This window comes from Triticum aestivum, chromosome 7B (assembly GCF_018294505.1).
Source record: "Triticum aestivum cultivar Chinese Spring chromosome 7B, IWGSC CS RefSeq v2.1, whole genome shotgun sequence".
NCBI lineage: Eukaryota > Viridiplantae > Streptophyta > Magnoliopsida > Poales > Poaceae > Triticum > Triticum aestivum.
Window position 1 is genome coordinate 446,348,311 of NC_057813.1, and position 17,003 is coordinate 446,365,313.

General features: G+C 47.6%; 1 protein-coding gene across 1 annotated transcript; it reads right to left on the reverse strand.

Moving 5' to 3' along the window:
- Positions 1 to 608: 608 nt before the first annotated feature.
- LOC123156213 (uncharacterized) lies at positions 609 to 1,376 on the reverse strand. Its single transcript, XM_044574368.1, has one exon. It carries the CDS (start codon positions 1,284 to 1,286, stop codon positions 756 to 758), a length of 531 nt encoding a protein of 176 aa, XP_044430303.1. The 5' UTR covers positions 1,287 to 1,376; the 3' UTR covers positions 609 to 755.
- Positions 1,377 to 17,003: the final 15,627 nt, after the last annotated feature.

The following is a 17,003-nucleotide window of genomic DNA, read 5'->3' on the forward strand; positions in this document are numbered from 1 at the left end:
ACTCTGTGACCGTTTGTCCATTTATCTCTTACTTCATGACAGCCACACACTTGTATTGTATATCGCTTGTTCCTCTATGTACCCCAATACATTGAAACACGAGATTTTATTATTCTTTGAAACACTAGATTTTCCAGATGCAGGAATCAAACTGTCGCCTATGAAATCGCAGTTCCATGATATTCTTAATTAGCAGCCCTCAGCCGAGTCTTACAATTTTGCCCTCTTCTGCTGTTGTATATCAGCGGATCTGACAAGCATAAGTCTATGGCTGCGTTCTGCTCCCGGAGCGGTAGTTAAAATCCTTGGACCCAGCAAACAGCTGCTCCGCAGATTCTAGAATTTGAAGTAGTTGGTGGACTGCCGAACGCGCCCTATATTTCCTACAACAATTCTGATCTTTGACATGTTTTACATGTATTTGTTTTCCAAACAGAAAAGCTAACCGACAAACGTTTGCTGTAAGGGTTGGCATTTACAAACGTTTTCCTCGCAGTTTTGGCTGTGTTAGAGGTGACAGTTTTTTTAGAACTGCATGATATTTTCCTGTCTCTGCCCAGAAATGTCATGCAGTTCTGAATAATCTGCCACCGTAAGACAACTAAAAATACCATCAAAACATTTATGAATGCCACTCCCTCCTAGCCAACGGTCACCAGATAATTCCCAAAAATATAAGAACAAATGCACAGCTCAATTTGTCTTTCATAAGTTTCAGCTCACAACCTCTTTTTCGCACGCGCATATTTCAACGCTCACTCCCACAGGCACAGGGGGGGACTGTACACCTGCTCAACGGCGGAGACCTCACCATAGGTGTAGTAGGATGATTCCCTGAACTGGTACCCTGCCACGAAGCCCTCGCCGTCGACGTACCAGCCGCCCATGCCGCTGCCCATCACCGGCGGCACCTCCTCCCAGTACTCGAACGGCAGCACGGCGGCCAACGACGGCGCCTCGGCCCCCAGGCTACCGCCCAACTCCGACAGCATCTCCTCCAGCTCCCCGTCGTCGTAGTCGCTCATCGGCCCGTCCGCCGTGCTCCCGCCGTCCTCCGCCGCAGAGGGTGCCGGCACCGCCGCGACGCCGAGCTCGGCCTCGAGGGACCGCATGACGCGCCTCAGCCGGTCGTCGGCGGCCTCCGGTGCCTGGTCGGCGGGCGCCGGCGTGTCCTCCAGCAGTTCCATCAGGAACGCCCCGCCGGCGACCTCGAGCTGCCGGCTCCCGACGTAGCAGAACTCCTGCGCGTCGCCGGCGCCACCGACTCGCAAGCTCTGGCGATCCATTTATGAGCTGTTGCACGAAGTTTTTCTTTGTGCCGTGTTGATCATTGCGGTGCCTAATGGCGGGAAGGACGTGGAGTTATATATAGCGTCGGACGCGGCAACGAAGGGGTCGAGTTGAGGGAAATGGTAGTGTGCATGTCGCGTGTATTATTGCCGCACACTTGTTCCCCATGTGCAACTGACTTGAGACTCGATGCACTCCAAACGTCGCTTTTCCTAGGTTGCTTTCTAGCTTTACCAAGAGAATTTTATTTTGGGGCACCTCTCACCGCTTTTGAAGGCAGGGGTCGCCCTCCTTTGTTTTTTTTGGAATACTAATGATGGTACCTTAGGGCATCTCCAAAGCGATCTGCAACTGTCCGGATATGGACGTGTTTAGCCATCCAACACGGGCTTGTATCGGCCCGCCGACCAGTTCGAATGCAGTTTTTCTCGTGAACCCGAGACAAACTAGGAGGGCTTTGCGGGAGCCCCGACAACAGCCACGTCGAACTTCGACACCCCCAGCCTACCCAAAACCCATCAAAACCCCTCCGGACCCCGCGACTCCATCCTCTCATTTTCTCTCCTTCTATTTTTCTCTTGCCATTGCCGCTGCTTCACCATCCCCGCCGCCCCCGCCACACCCCTGCCGGAACTCGACGGGTCCATCACCTCCAATGGTACACCACGGGCTCCACGCCGCTTTTCCTCCATCGCCGTTCCACACCTCTCCTTCTACCGCCGCACAGGTACCATCTGCTCCTACATACTCACCATGCCCGACAACTTTTCGGTGAAATGCCCGTGCAATTTTTTTGTCCCTTCTTCTTTTAAGAAATGAATTCAGAGTACATATACGAGCACTATGCTGAGTCGTCCAATGAGGAGGGCTGCACGGATGAGACGACGATGATACAGACGGTCCTTGCAGACACAAAGCATGCGGAAGAGCATGTTCTCAATTTCAGGGGATCAATCAAGGGTCATCGAGTGCAGTCAACCGCAACAGAGAGCGCGCCCATTTGACGTTGATGGACGACTACTTTACCCAGATGCCCTCTTCGCTGATAATTTTCGCCGGTGCTTCCGGATGCACAAAGATGTGTTTGATCGTCCCTACCATGACGTCCAATCCTTTGACGCCGTGGGAAGGATTGGGTTCTCTGCTTACCAGAAGTGCACGAACACATTGCGGATGCTTGCATATGGCATGACCGCTGATTCGTGGGACAAGTACCTACGGATGTCTGAGAGCACATGCGGAGATGCCATGGTCATGTTTGCAACTGCCGGGGTCTAGGTGTTTGGACCTCAATACCTGAGAGAACCAACTATCACAGACACCGAGAGGCTCTTGGCAATCTCAGAAGTAAGAGGGTGGCCAGGTTTGCTTGGATCTCTTGACTGCATGCATTGAAAATGGAAGAACTTCCCAAAAGCTATACAAGGGCAATATCAGGGTCATGTTAAGAAGCCCACCATCATTCTTGAAGTAGTTGCATCACATGATCTTTGAATTTGACACGTTTTCTTTGACATGCCTGAGTCTCACAATGACATCAATGTGTTGCAGCGACCCCATTGTTTGCTAGGCTGACTGAAGGAAAAGCTCTTCCTTGCCACTATACTATCAATGGACACGAGTACAACATGTGCTACTATCTGGTTGATAGTATCTATCCTCCATGGGCTGCCTTTGTGAACACCTTCTCTAATCCAGTTGGCCAGAAAAAGTCTTATTTTGCCCAGAGACAAGAAGCAGCTAGAAAGAATGTTGAGAGGGTATTTGAAGTTCCGTAGGCATGTTTTGTAGTTGTTCATGGACCTGCTAAACAATGGGATATATAGACCTTGTGGGAGGTGATGACCTGTTGTGTGATCATGCACAACATGATCGGGAGGACGAGGGTGACGATGCTGCTGCAGGTTTTGAATTTGAGAACATGAGTGATCCTAGCAAACTTTCAGACCAGAATCCAGCCACATTTGAAGAGTTTGTTCAAATGCATCAACAAATTTGGCATTGAGCAACTCACGAACAACTGAAGAAAGACCTGATTGAGCATCTGTGGGCGGTCAAAGGGGCTAACAATGTTGGATTGTAATACTTAAACTTATTTAAATTAGAACTACTGCTCCATTCGAACATTTGAACTATTCTAGCTATATATGCAGCTATTTGAGCATGTGGGCTTAACTTTTTTTGGGCCAGATGTATGCAGATAGCTTTAGATGGCCGACTTCCGCATTCGTGTCCATGGACTGCCCCCCTGTCCGTGGACGGGTACGGGAGAAAATTTGTGGGTCAATGTTGGAGATGCCATTAATCTAAGGGCATGTACAAAGACACATGACATCACTAGAATTTTAATTCAACCAAATGAAACGAAATGGGGGTACCAAAATTTTGATTCGATTTCATTTCTACTGAAGGAAATTATATGAAACGAGGGGGAGGGGGGGGTGCCAAACAAGGATTAAACTGTCTTGAGTAAAGAACTTCAGATTGATTAACATTAATTTGCATGCATAATTTTAAAATTTAAATATTTTCTTTGAATTGTGATGAATATTTTTTGATGTGCAAATTTGGGGTAAAAACTACATTTGAATTTATGGCTAAACTTGAGATCCCAATATGTCTCGGGTGGACCTGAGTGACGTATAGGGTCAAGGTTTTTTCCTTTTGGAAAGGCACAAAGCCATATATATTACATAGAACCAACCCTTACAAGGACTCTGATACAAAAATAAGAAACTAAAGTCAAATCCTTGAAGAAAATAGCACCACCTTCCTCCTGCATCCCTCTGAGGTACACTATGAGCAAAGCTCATTGCCACCTATGGGCCCACGTCTTACCAGAACAACCCTGTTGAAACGTTGGAGTTTGTAGAAGCAACGATGAGGGAGTCCTGGACTAGGGGGTGTCCGGACAGCCGAACTATCATCATCGGCCGGACTCCAAGACTATGAAGATACAAGATTGAACACTTCGTCCCGTGTCCGGATGGGACTTCCCTTGGCGTGGAAGGCAAGCTTGGGGATACGGATATGTAGATCTCCTACCATTGCAACCGACTCTGTGTAACCCTAGCCCTCTCCGGTGTCTATATAAACCGGATGGTTTTAGTCCGTAGGACGACAACAATAACAACAATCATACCATAGGCTAGCTTCTAGGGTTTAGCCTCCTTGATCTCGTGGTAGATCTACTCTTGTAACATCCACATCATCAATATCAATCAAGCAGGACGTAGGGTTTTACCTCCATCAAGAGGGCCCGAACCTGGGTAAAACATCGCGTCCCTTGTCTCCTGTTACCATCCGCCTAGACGCACAGTTCGGGACCCCCTACCCGAGATCCGCCGGTTTTGACACCGACAATGGTGCTTTCATTGAGAGTTCCTCTGTGTCGTCACCGATAGGCTCGATGGCTCCTTCGATCATCAACAACGACGCGGTCCAGGGTGAGACTTTTCTCCCCGGACAGATCTTCGTATTCGGCGGCTTTGCACTGCGGGCCAATTCGGTTGGCCATCTGGAGAAGATCGAAAGCTACGCCCCTGGCCGTCAGGTCAGATTTGGAAGTCTGAACTTCACGGCTGACATCCGCGGAGACTTGATCTTCAATGGATTCGAGCCACAGCCGAGCGTGCCGCACTGTCACGATGGGCATGATTTAGCTCTGCTGCCGGACTGTGCCCTGGAGGCCGCACACGAGTCCGCTCTGACCTTCGATTTGGGGCCGGATGTGCAGATCGAGGATGGGTGGTTAGACACCGCCTCGGGGGCTGCAACCTCTACGACGATAGAGCCGAATATTGACTTTGTCCCTTCTGAAGCTCGTGACTCCAAGGCGCCGGACTCCTTGCCGGACTCCGAACCTCCCGCCCTCCCTTCAATCGAATCCTATTGGGCGTCGATCATGGAGTTCACCGCCGCGGACATCTTTCAACACCCATCTTTTGGCGACGTCCTGAGTTCGCTGAAGCATCTCTCGTTATCAGGAGAGCCCCGGCCGGACTACGGTCGGGATGGTTGGGATGTGGACGACGAAACTCGAAGCCCACCCACCACCCACTTAGTAGCCACTGTCGACGATTTAACCGACATGCTAGACTCCGACTCTGAAGACATCGACGGTATGGACGACGATGCCGGAGACGACCAAGAATCAGCGCCTACTGGGCACTGGAAAGCCACCTCAACTCACGACGTATACATGGTGGATACACCAAAAGGAAGTGATGACGAGGAACAACGGGACGCGGCGAAGGATAATTCCCCCGAAAAACAACAAAAACGGCAACGCAAGCGCCTCCCGAAGTCCCGCCTCGATAACAACGGCACCCATACTGACCCAGCCATAGAGCAGGGCGAACCAGTGGACGAGCAACCCATTCCCGGCGAAAACAATAGTCCAGACGACATCACGCCGGACACATCACCGGAGCATAAGAACCTTCACAGAAGGCTCGTCGCCACTGCAAGGAGTTTGAAGAAGCAAAAAAGAAAGCTCAAAACGGCGGAAGACGTACTCAGAATGAGATGGACCAAAGTACTCAAGACCGCAGATAAGTACGACGATAGTCACCACGCAAAGAGCTACCCGAAGCGCAAACTCTTGCTCGAATTTGACGAGGAGGCCGTAGAGCTGTTGGAAATATGCCCTAGAGGCAATAATAAATTAGTTATTATTATATTTCCTTGTTCATGATAATCGTTTATTATCCATGCTATAATTGTATTGATAGGAAACTCAGATACATGTGTGGGTACATAGACAACACCATGTCCCTAGTAAGCCTCTAGTTGACTAGCTCGTTGATCAATAGATGGTTACAGTTTCCTGACCATGGACATTGGATGTCGTTGATAATGGGATCACATCATTAGCAGAATGATGTGATGGACAAGACCCAATCCTAAGCCTAGCACAAAGATCGTGTAGTTCGTATGCTAAAGCTTTTCTAATGTCAAGTATCTTTTCCTTAGACCATGAGATTGTGCAACTCCCGGATACCGTAGGAATGCTTTGGGTGTACCAAACGTCACAACATAACTGGGTGGCTATAAAGGTGCACTACAGGTATCTCCGAAAGTGTCTGTTGGGTTGGCACGAATTGAGACTGAGATTTGTCACTCCGTGTAAACGGAGAGGTATCTCTGGGCCCACTCGGTAGGACATCATCATAATGTGCACAATGTGACCAAGGGGTTGATCACGGGATGATGTGTTACGGAACGAGTAAAGAGACTTGCCGGTAACGAGATTGAACAAGGTATCGGCATACCGACGATCGAATCTCGGGCAAGTACAATACCACTAGACAAAGGGAATTGTATACGGGATCGATTGAGTCCTTGACATTGTGGTTCATCCGATGAGATCATCGTGGAACATGTGTGAGCCAACATGGGTATCTAGATCCCGCTGTTGGTTATTGACCGGAGAACGTCTCGGTCATGTCTGCATGATTCCCGAACCCATAGGGTCTACACACTTAAGGTTCGATGACGCTAGGGTTATAAAGGAAGTTTGTATGTGGTTACCGAATGTTGTTCGGAGTCTCGAATGAGATCCCGGACGTCACGAGGAGTTCCAGAATGGTCCGGAGGTAAAGATTTATATATGGGAAGTCGTGTTTTGGTTACCGGAAAAGTTTCGGGTTTTATCGGTAACGTACCGGGACCACCTGGAGGGTCCCGGGGGTCCACCAAGTGGGGCCACCGGCCCCGGAGGGCTGCATGGGCCAAGTGTGGGAGGGGACCAGCCCCAGGTGGGCTGGTGCGCCCCCCCACAAGGGCCCAAGGCGCCTAGGGTTGGGGGAGGGGGCGCACCCACCTAACTTGGGGGGCAAGTTTCCCCCCCCTTGGCCGCCACCCTAGATGGGATTGGTGGCAGCCGCACCCCTTGGGGTGGAAACCCTAGAGGGGGTGCACCCCCCTCCCTCTCCCCTATATATAGTTGAGGTCTTGAGGGCTGCCAACAGATGAGTTTCTCTCCCTCTTGGCGCAGCCCTACCTCTCTCCCTTCTCCTCTCCCGCGGTGCTTGGCGAAGCCCTGCAGGATTGCCACGCTCCTCCACCACCACCACGCCATTGTGCTGCTGCTGGACGGAGTCTTCCTCAACCTCTCCCTCTCTCCTTGCTGGATCAAGGTGTGGGAGACGTCACCGGGCTGTACGTGTGTTGAACGCGGAGGTGCCGTCCGTTCGGCACTAGGATCTCCGGTGATTTGGATCACGACGAGTACGACTCCTTCAACCCCGTTCTCTTGAACGCTTCCGCTTAGCAATCTACAAGGGTATGTAGATGCACTCTCCTTCCCCTCATTGCTGGTTTCTCCATAGATAGATCTTGGTGACACGTAGGAAAATTTTGAATTTCTGCTACGTTCCCCAACAGTGGCATCATGAGCTAGGTCTATTGCGTAGATTCTTTGCACGAGTAGAACACAAAGTAGTTGTGGGCGTTGATTTTGTTCAATATGCTTACCGTTACTAGTCCAATCTTGTTTCGACGGTATTGTGGGATGAAGCGGCCCGGACCGACCTTACACGTACACTTACGTGAGACAGGTTCCACCGACTGACATGCACTTGGTGCATAAGGTGGCTAGCGGGTGCCAGTCTCTCCCACTTTAGTCAGAACGGATTCGATGAAAAGGGTCCTTATGAAGGGTAAATAGCAATTGACATATCACGTTGTGGTTTTTGCGTAGGTAAGAAACGTTCTTGCTAGAAACCCATAGCAGCCACGTAAAACATGCAAACAACAATTAGAGGACGTCCAACTTGTTTTTGCAGGGTATGCTATGTGATGTGATATGGCCAAGAAGAATGTGATGAATGATATGTGATGTATGAGATTGATCATGTTCTTGTAATAGGAATCACGACTTGCATGTCGATGAGTATGACAACCGGCAGGAGCCATAGGAGTTGTCTTTATTTATTGTATGACCTGCGTGTCATTGAACAACGCCATGTAATTACTTTACTTTATTGCTAACCGGTAGCCATAGTAGTAGAAGTAATAAGTTGGCGAGACAACTTCATGGAGACACGATGATGGAGATCATGATGATGGAGATCATGGTGTCATGCCGGTGATGATGATGATCATGGAGCCCCGAAGATGGAGATCAAAAGGAGCAAAATGATATTGGCCATATCATGTCACTATTTGATTGCATGTGATGTTTATCATGTTTATGCATCTTATTTTCTTAGAATGACAGTAGTAAATAAGATGATCCCTCATTAAAATCTCAAGAAAGTGTTCCCCCTAACTGTGCACCGTTGCAAAAGTTCGTCGTTTCGAAGCACCACGTGATGATCGGGTGTGATAGATTCTTATGTTCACATACAACGGGTGTAAGCCAGATTTACACACGCGAAACACTTAGGTTAACTTGACGAGCCTAGCATGTACAGACATGGCCTCGAAACACAAGAGACCGAAATGTCGAGCATGAGTCGTATAGTAGATACAATCAACATGAAGATGTTCACCGATGATGACTAGTCCGTCTCACGTGATGATCGGACACGGCCTAGTTGACTCGGATCATGTAATCACTTAGATGACTAGAGGGATGTCTATCTGAGTGGGAGTTCATAAGATGAACTTAATTATCCTGAACATAGTCAAAAGATCTTTGCAAATTATGTCGTAAGCTTGCGCTTTAGTTCCACTGTTTAGATATGTTCCTAGAGAAAATATAGTTGAAAGTTGACAGTAGCGATTATGCGGACAGTAGAAAGCTTATGTCCTTAATGCACCGCTTAGTGTGCTGAACCCCAATCGTCGTCTGTGGATGTTGCGAACATCGGACATACACGTTTTGATAACTACGTGATAGTTCAGTTAAACGGTTTAGAGTTGAGGCACCAAAGACGTTTTTCGAAATGTCGCGGAACATATGAGATGTTTCGAGGGCTGAAATTGGGATTTTAGGCTCATGCCCACGTCAAGAGGTATAAGACCTCCGACAATTTTCTTAGCCTGTTCTTAGCCTGCAAACTAAGGGAGAAAAGCTCAATCGTTGAGCTTGTGCTCAGATTGTCTGAGTGCAACAATCACTTGAATCGAGTGGGAGTTGATCTTCCAGATGAGATAGTGATGTTTCTCCAAAGTCATTGCCACCAAGCTACTAGAGCTTTGTGATGAACTATAACAAATCAGGGATAGATCTGATGATCCGTGAAATATTGACGATGTTTGACACCGCGAAAGTAGAAATCAAGAAGGAGCATCAATTGTTGATGGTTAGTGAAACCACTTGTTTCAAGAAGGGCAAGGGAAAGAAGGGGCACTTCATGAAATGGCAAATCAGTTGCTGCTCCAGTGTAGAAACCCAAGGTTGAACCCAAACTCGAGACTAAGTGCTTCTGTAATAAGGGGAACAACCACTAGAGCAGAATTACCCTAGATACTTGGTAGATAAGAAGGATCGCAAGGTCGATAGAAGTATATTGGATATACATTATGTTAATGTGTACTTTACTAGTACTCCTAGTAGCACCAGGGTATTAGATACCGGTTCGGTTGCTAAGTGTTAGTAACTCGAAATAAAAGCTACAGAATAAACGGAGACTAGCTAAAGGTGAGCTGATGATACGTGTTGGAAGTGTTTCCAAGGTTGATGTGATCAAACATCGCACGCTCCCTCTACCATCAAGATTAGTATTAAACCTGAATAGTTGTCATTTGGTGTTTGCGTTGAGCATAGACATGATTGGATTATGTCTATCGCAATACGGTTATTCATTTAAGGAGAATAATGGTTACTCTATTAAATTGAATAATACCTTCAATGGTCTTGCACCTAAAGGAATGGTTTATTGAATCTCGATCGTAGTGATACACATTTTCATGCCAAAAGATATAAGATAGTAATGATAGTACCACTTACTTGTGGCACTGCCATGTAAGTCATACTGGTATAAAACGCATGAAGAAGCTCCATGTTGATGGATCTTTGGACTCACTTGTTTTTGAAAAGTTTGAGACATGCGAACCATGTCTATTGGTTTATATGCATGAAGAAACTCCATGCAGATGGATCGTTTAGAATCACTTGATTTTGAATCACTTGTGATATGCAAATCATACCACATGGGCAAGATGACTGAAAAGCCTCGTTTTCACTGAGATGGAACAAGATAGCAACTTGCTGGAAGTAACACATTTTGATGTGTGCAGTCCAATGAGTGAGGAGGCATGCAGTGAATATCGTTATGTTCTTACTTCACAGATGATTCAAGTAGATGTTGAGTATATTTACTTGATGAAACACAAGTCTGAATTATTGAATGGTTCAAGTAATTTCAGAGTGAAGTTGAAGATCATCGTGACAAGAGGATAAAATGTCTATGATATGATCACAGAGATGAGTATCTGAGTTATGAGCTTTGGCACACAATTAAGACATTGTGGAAATTGTTTCACAATTAATACCACCTAGAACACCATAGTGTGATGGTGTGTCCGAACATCATAGTTGCACCCTATTGGATATGGTGCGTACCATGGTGTCTCTTATCGAATTACCACTATCGTTCATGGGTTAGGCATTAAGGACAACCGCACTCACTTTAATAGGGCACCACGTAATTCCATTGAGACGACACCGTTTGAACTATGGTTTGGAGAAACCTAAGTTGTCGTTTCTTAAAAGTTTGGGGCTGCGGCACTTATGTGAAAAAGTTTCAGGTTGATAAGCTCAAACCCAAAGCGGACAAAATGCATCTTCATAGGACACCCAAAACAGTTGGGTATACCTCCTAATTCAGATCCGAAAGCAATAGGGATTGTTTCTTGAATCAGGTCCTTTCTCGAGGAAAAGTTCGTCTCAAAAATTGAGTGGGAGGATGGTGGAGACTTGATGAGGTTATTGAACCATCACTTCAACTAGTGTGTAGCAGGGCACAGGAAGTTGTTCCTATGGCGCCTACACCAATTGAAGTAGAAGCTTATGATAGTGATCATGAAGTTTCGGATCAAGTCACTATCGTACCTCGTAGGGTGACAAGGATGTGTACTACTTCAGAGTGGTACAGTAATCCTGTCTTGAAGGTCATGTTGCTAGACAACAATGAACCTACGAGCCATGGAGAAGCGCTGGTGGGCCCATATTCCAACAAATTGTTAGAAGCCATGAAATCCGAGATAGGATCCATGTATCATAACAAAGCATGGACTTTGGTGGACTTGCCCGATGATCGGCAAGCCATTGAGATAAATGGACCTTTAAGAAGAAGAGGGATGTGGACGGTAATGTCACCGTCTATGAAGCTCGACTTGTGGCGAAGAGTTTTTCACAAGTTCAAGGAGTTGACTACGATGAGATTTTCTCATCCGTAGCGATGCTTAAGTCCGTCGGAATCATGTTAGCATTAGTTGCATTTATGAAATCTGGCAAATGGATGTCAAAACGAGTTTCCTTACCAGTTTTCGTAAGGAAAGGTTGTATGTGATACAATCAGAAAGGTTTTGTCGATCCTAAGGATGCTAAAAGGTATGCTAGCTCCAGCGATCCTTCCATGGACTGGAGTAAGCATCTCGGAGTTGGAATATGCACTTTGATAAGATGATCAAAGATTTTAGGTTTATACAAAGTTTATGAGAAACTTGTATTTCCAAAGAAGTGAGTGGGAGTACTATAGAATTTCTGATGAGTATATGTTGTTGACATATTGATGATCAGAAATGATGTAGAATTTCTGGAATGCATATAGGGTTATTTGAAAGGTGTTTTTCAAGTGAAAACCTGGATTAAGCTACTTGAACATTGAGCATCAAGATCTATGAGGATAGAGCAAAAACTGCTTAATGGTACTTTCAAATGAGCATATACCTTGACATGATCTTGAAGGTGTTCAAGATGGATCAGTCAAAGAAGGACTTCTTGCCTGAGATGTAAGGTATGAAGTTAAGAGTTAAAGCTCGACCACGACAGAAGAGAGAGAAAGGACGAAGGTCGTCCCCTATGCTTCAGACGTAGGCTCTATAGTATGCTATGCTGTGTACCGCACCGGAAGTGTGCCTTGCCATGAGTCAGTCAAGGGGTACAAGAATGATCCAGGAATGGATCATTGGACAGCGGTCAAAATTGTCCTTGGAGTAAATAAGGACATGTTTCTCGATTATGGAGGTGATAAAGAGTTCGGCATAAAGGTTTACGTCGATGCAAGCTTTAACACCTATCCGAATAACTCTGAGTAGCAAACCGGATACGTATAGTGGAGCAACCATTTGGAATAGCTCCAAGTGGAGCGTGGAAGCAGCATTTACAATATGACCTAGAGATTTGCGAAGTACATACGGATCTGAATGTTGTAGACCCGTTGGCTAAAACCCCTCTTACAAGCAAAACATGATCAAACCCCAGAACTCATTGAGTCTTAATCACATGATGATGTGAACTAGTTTAGTGACACTAGTAAACTCTTTGGATGTTGGTCACATGGTGATGTGACCTGTGAGTGTTAATCACATGGCGATGTGAACTAGATTATTGACTCTAGTGCAAGTGGGAGACTGTTTGAAATATGCCCTAGAGGCAATAATAAATTAGTTATTATTATATTTCCTTGTTCATGATAATCGTTTATTATCCATGCTATAATTGTATTGATAGGAAACTCAGATACGTGTGTGGGTACATAGACAACACCATGTCCCTAGTAAGCCTCTAGTTGACTAGCTCGTTGATCAATAGATGGTTACAGTTTCCTGACCATGGACATTGGATATCGTTGATAACGGGATCACATCATTAGCAGAATGATGTGATGGACAAGACCCAATCCTAAGCCTAGCACAAAGATCGTGTAGTTCGTATGCTAAAGCTTTTCTAATGTCAAGTATATTTTCCTTAGACCATGAGATTGTGCAACTCCCGGATACCGTAGGAATGCTTTGGGTGTACCAAACGTCACAACGTAACTGGGTGGCTATAAAGGTGCACTACAGATATCTCCGAAAGTGTCTGTTGGGTTGGCACGAATCGAGACTGGGATTTGTCACTCCGTGTAAACGGAGAGGTATCTCTGGGCCCACTCGGTAGGACATCATCATAATGTGCACAATGTGACCAAGGGGTTGATCACGGGATGATGTGTTATGGAACGAGTAAAGAGACTTGCCGGTAACGAGATTGAACAAGGTATCGGCATACCGACGATCAAATCTCGGGCAAGTACAATACCGCTAGACAAAGGGAATTGTATACGGGATCGATTGAGTCCTTGACATTGTGGTTCATCCGATGAGATCATCGTGGAACATGTGGGAGCCAACATGGGTATCCAGATCCTGCTGTTGGTTATTGACCGGAGAACGTCTCGGTCATGTCTGCATGATTCCCGAACCCGTAGGGTCTACACACTTAAGGTTCGATGACGCTAGGGTTATAAAGGAAGTTTGTATGTGGTTACCGAATGTTGTTCGGAGTCCCGTATGAGATCCCGGACATCACGAGGAGTTCTGGAATGGTCCGGAGGTAAAGATTTATATATGGGAAGTCCTGTTTTGGTCTCCGGAAAAGTTTTGGGTTTTATCGGTAACGTACCGGGACCACCTGGAGGGTCCCGGGGGTCCACCAAGTGGGGCCACCGGCCCCGGAGGGCTGCATGGGCCAAGTGTGGGAGGGGACCAGCCCCAGGTGGGCTGGTGCACCCCCCCACAAGGGCCCAAGGCGCCTAGGGTTGGGGGAGGGGGCGCACCCACCTAACTTGGGGGGCAAGTTTCCCCTCTCCCCCCCTTGGCCGCCACCCTAGATGGGATTGGTGGCAGCCGCACCCCTTGGGGTGGAAACCCTAGAGGGGCGCACCCCCTCCCTCTCCCCTATATATAGTTGAGGTCTTGAGGACTGCCAATAGATGAGTTTCTCTCCCTCTTGGCGCAGCCCTACCTCTCTCCCTTCTCCTCTCCCGCGGTGCTTGGCGAAGCCCTGCAGGATTGCCACGCTCCTCCACCATCACCACGCCGTTGTGCTGCTGCTGGACGAAGTCTTCCTCAACCTCTCCCTCTCTCCTTGCTGGATCAAGGCGTGGGAGACATCACCAGGCTGTACGTGTGTTGAACGCGGAGGTGCCGTCTGTTCGGCACGAGGATCTCTAGTGATTTGGATCATGACGAGTATGACTCCTTCAACCCCGTTCTCTTGTACGCTTCCGCTTAGCAATCTACAAGGGTATGTAGATGCACTCTCCTCTTGTTGCTGGTTTCTCCATAGATAGATCTTGGTGACACGTAGGAAAATTTTGAATTTATGCTACGTTCCCCAACAAGAGCCCCCACAGTCAAAAAAGAAAGAGGCTGCCTGGCCGGATAGACGACCAGATAACAGGCTAAGAGCGGCAAGCGGCGCCGCACATAATCCGGCACACTTTCCAAATAAGGATCCCGGCAAAAAGGATGGCCCAGTCAGGTCCGTCTATGGGTCATAAAAAGAAGGCTCCAGGAAGCAACACAACCCGCCGAGTGTTCGAAGATAACGGCACACCCAAATACAGGGGCGCCGCACACCCACTATGCTTCACCGACGAGGTACTGGATCATGAATTTCCAGCGTGATTCAAGCCCGTAAACATAGAGGCATATGACGTTACAACAGACCCCAGAGTCTAGATTGAGGATTATATCCTACACATACATATGGCTAGAGGAGACGATCTCCACACCATAAAATACCTACCCCTCAAGGTCAAAGGGCCAACTCGGCATTGGCTCAAAAGCCTCCCAGAAAATACCATTGGAAGTTGGGAAGAGCTTGAGGATGCGTTTCGAGCAAATTTTCAGGGAACTTATGTCCGCCCCCCGGACGCAGACGATTTAAGTCACATAGCTCAACAGCCTGGGGAGTCAGCACGCAAATTCTGGAACAGGTTCCTCACCAAAAAGAACCAAATAGTCGACTGTCCGGACGCAGAAGCCTTAGCAGCCTTTAAACATAACGTCCGAGACGAATGGCTCGCCAGATACCTCGGCCAGGAAAAACCTAGAACAATGGCCGCACTAACAAGCCTCATGAACCGCTTTTGCGCGGGGGAAGATAGCTGGCTAGCAAGATGCAGCACCAGCGACCCGAGTACATCCGAGGTCAGGGATGGAAATGGGAAATCACGGCGCAGAAAAGATCAGCGCAGGAATAAGGATAGCGGCCCAAATAGCATGGCGGGCAACGCCGGATTCAAAAGCTCTCGGCCGGATAACAAAACAATGCCCCTTAAGGACAACAGTGACGAGCTATCCAACCTAAACAAAATCATGGATAGGATATGTCAAATCCACAGTACCCCCGGGAAGCCTGCAAACCATACCCACAGAGATTGTTGGGTCTTCAAACAGTCCGGTCGACTTAACGCCGAACACAAGGGGCTCGACACACCAAGCGAAGACGATGACGAATTCCACAAGCAGCAGACCGGAGCACAGAAGACTTTCCCACTAGAGGTCTAAACAATGAACTCACTTCGTGTGATAAGTTGTGCGGAAGCGATATAAACCTGCCATACCAGGACACCATCTGCAGAATGGGGATAGACCCTACCAAAATTCGCCATAGCAACACTTCCTTCAAAGGAGTGACGCCAGGCCCTTATGCCAAGGGTACAGGCTCTGTACTACTAAAAGTTGTGTTCGGTTCACCCGACAAATTCCGTCACGAAAAGCTAACCTTCCATATCGCCCCATTCAAAAGTGGCCATCAAGCACTACTGGGACGCGAAGCTTTCGCCCGCTTTAACACAATACCGCATTTACGCGTCCCTTACACTCAAAATGCCCGGTCCACGTGGCATCATCCCATTAAAGGGAAACTCCGAGTGTTCCTCGACAACGGAAAACATGAGACTGCTTGGACAGCCGCACATTAATTCAACCTTGCTGATCAAAGCCCCTAAAAATAGGTCATTTAGACCTCGGACATGGTTAGGCGAGTCCGACATAAATAAACAAGGGGCTTCCCAGCCGCACACCTCTTTACAAGGGGCTGCACGTATAAACAGTGAGAGCCAATAAAGCTCAATCTTTCCAAATCATACTCTGTTTTAAATACATCTTTCACACGATATTTTTTCCAAACTAAGTTATTCTCTTTTACAGATGAATCACGTGCTACACCCGTCCAGGATACAGCACAACGGAGACACAGGCGCAGACGTGCAACAGGGACCCGTTACAAGGATTCTTTTCAGATTAAGACCCTGCATAAACCTTTCTTACTGTCTCTTGTTGATACTCATCCCCCGGTTTCCTACCATAATCGAGGAGGAGGCTGGCGTTTTGGCATCGGCCGCGTCAGAAGTTTTCGCCTGTGCCTGGACATTGGGGGCTTACGGCACTGTTCTGCCCGTTATCATAAAGTCTGAATACCTTCGGGAGTGTTCGGCATCTCGAGTTAGGCCTTATACGCATCAGCTCCGAATCATGTCTTTGGTCAAATGTTGGGTTTGCCTGGCTCCTGTGTTTTGCTGCCTTATGTTCCGCTCCATCGGCTAACGCGGCACCAGGAGAACTACTGCGATTGTGCCCCGGTTCGGCCAGGCGAGCACCTCAGTAGAGAAAGCCGAAAACTGACTGTCATGATACAGCGAGAGACTGGTCAACCACTCGATCGACTATTGGAATGTTTAGAATTCCTCCGCTTTGACGAAGGACTGCTTCCCGGTCAGGCACACACGCGCCCCGAGTTTGGAGAAGCGCGGTGCCTCTAGGGGCTA

Coding starts and splice junctions, on each gene's coding strand:
- LOC123156213 (XM_044574368.1), bottom strand. CDS start 1,286: ATGGATCGCCAGAGCTTGCGAGTCGGTGGCGCCGGCGACGCGCAGGAG.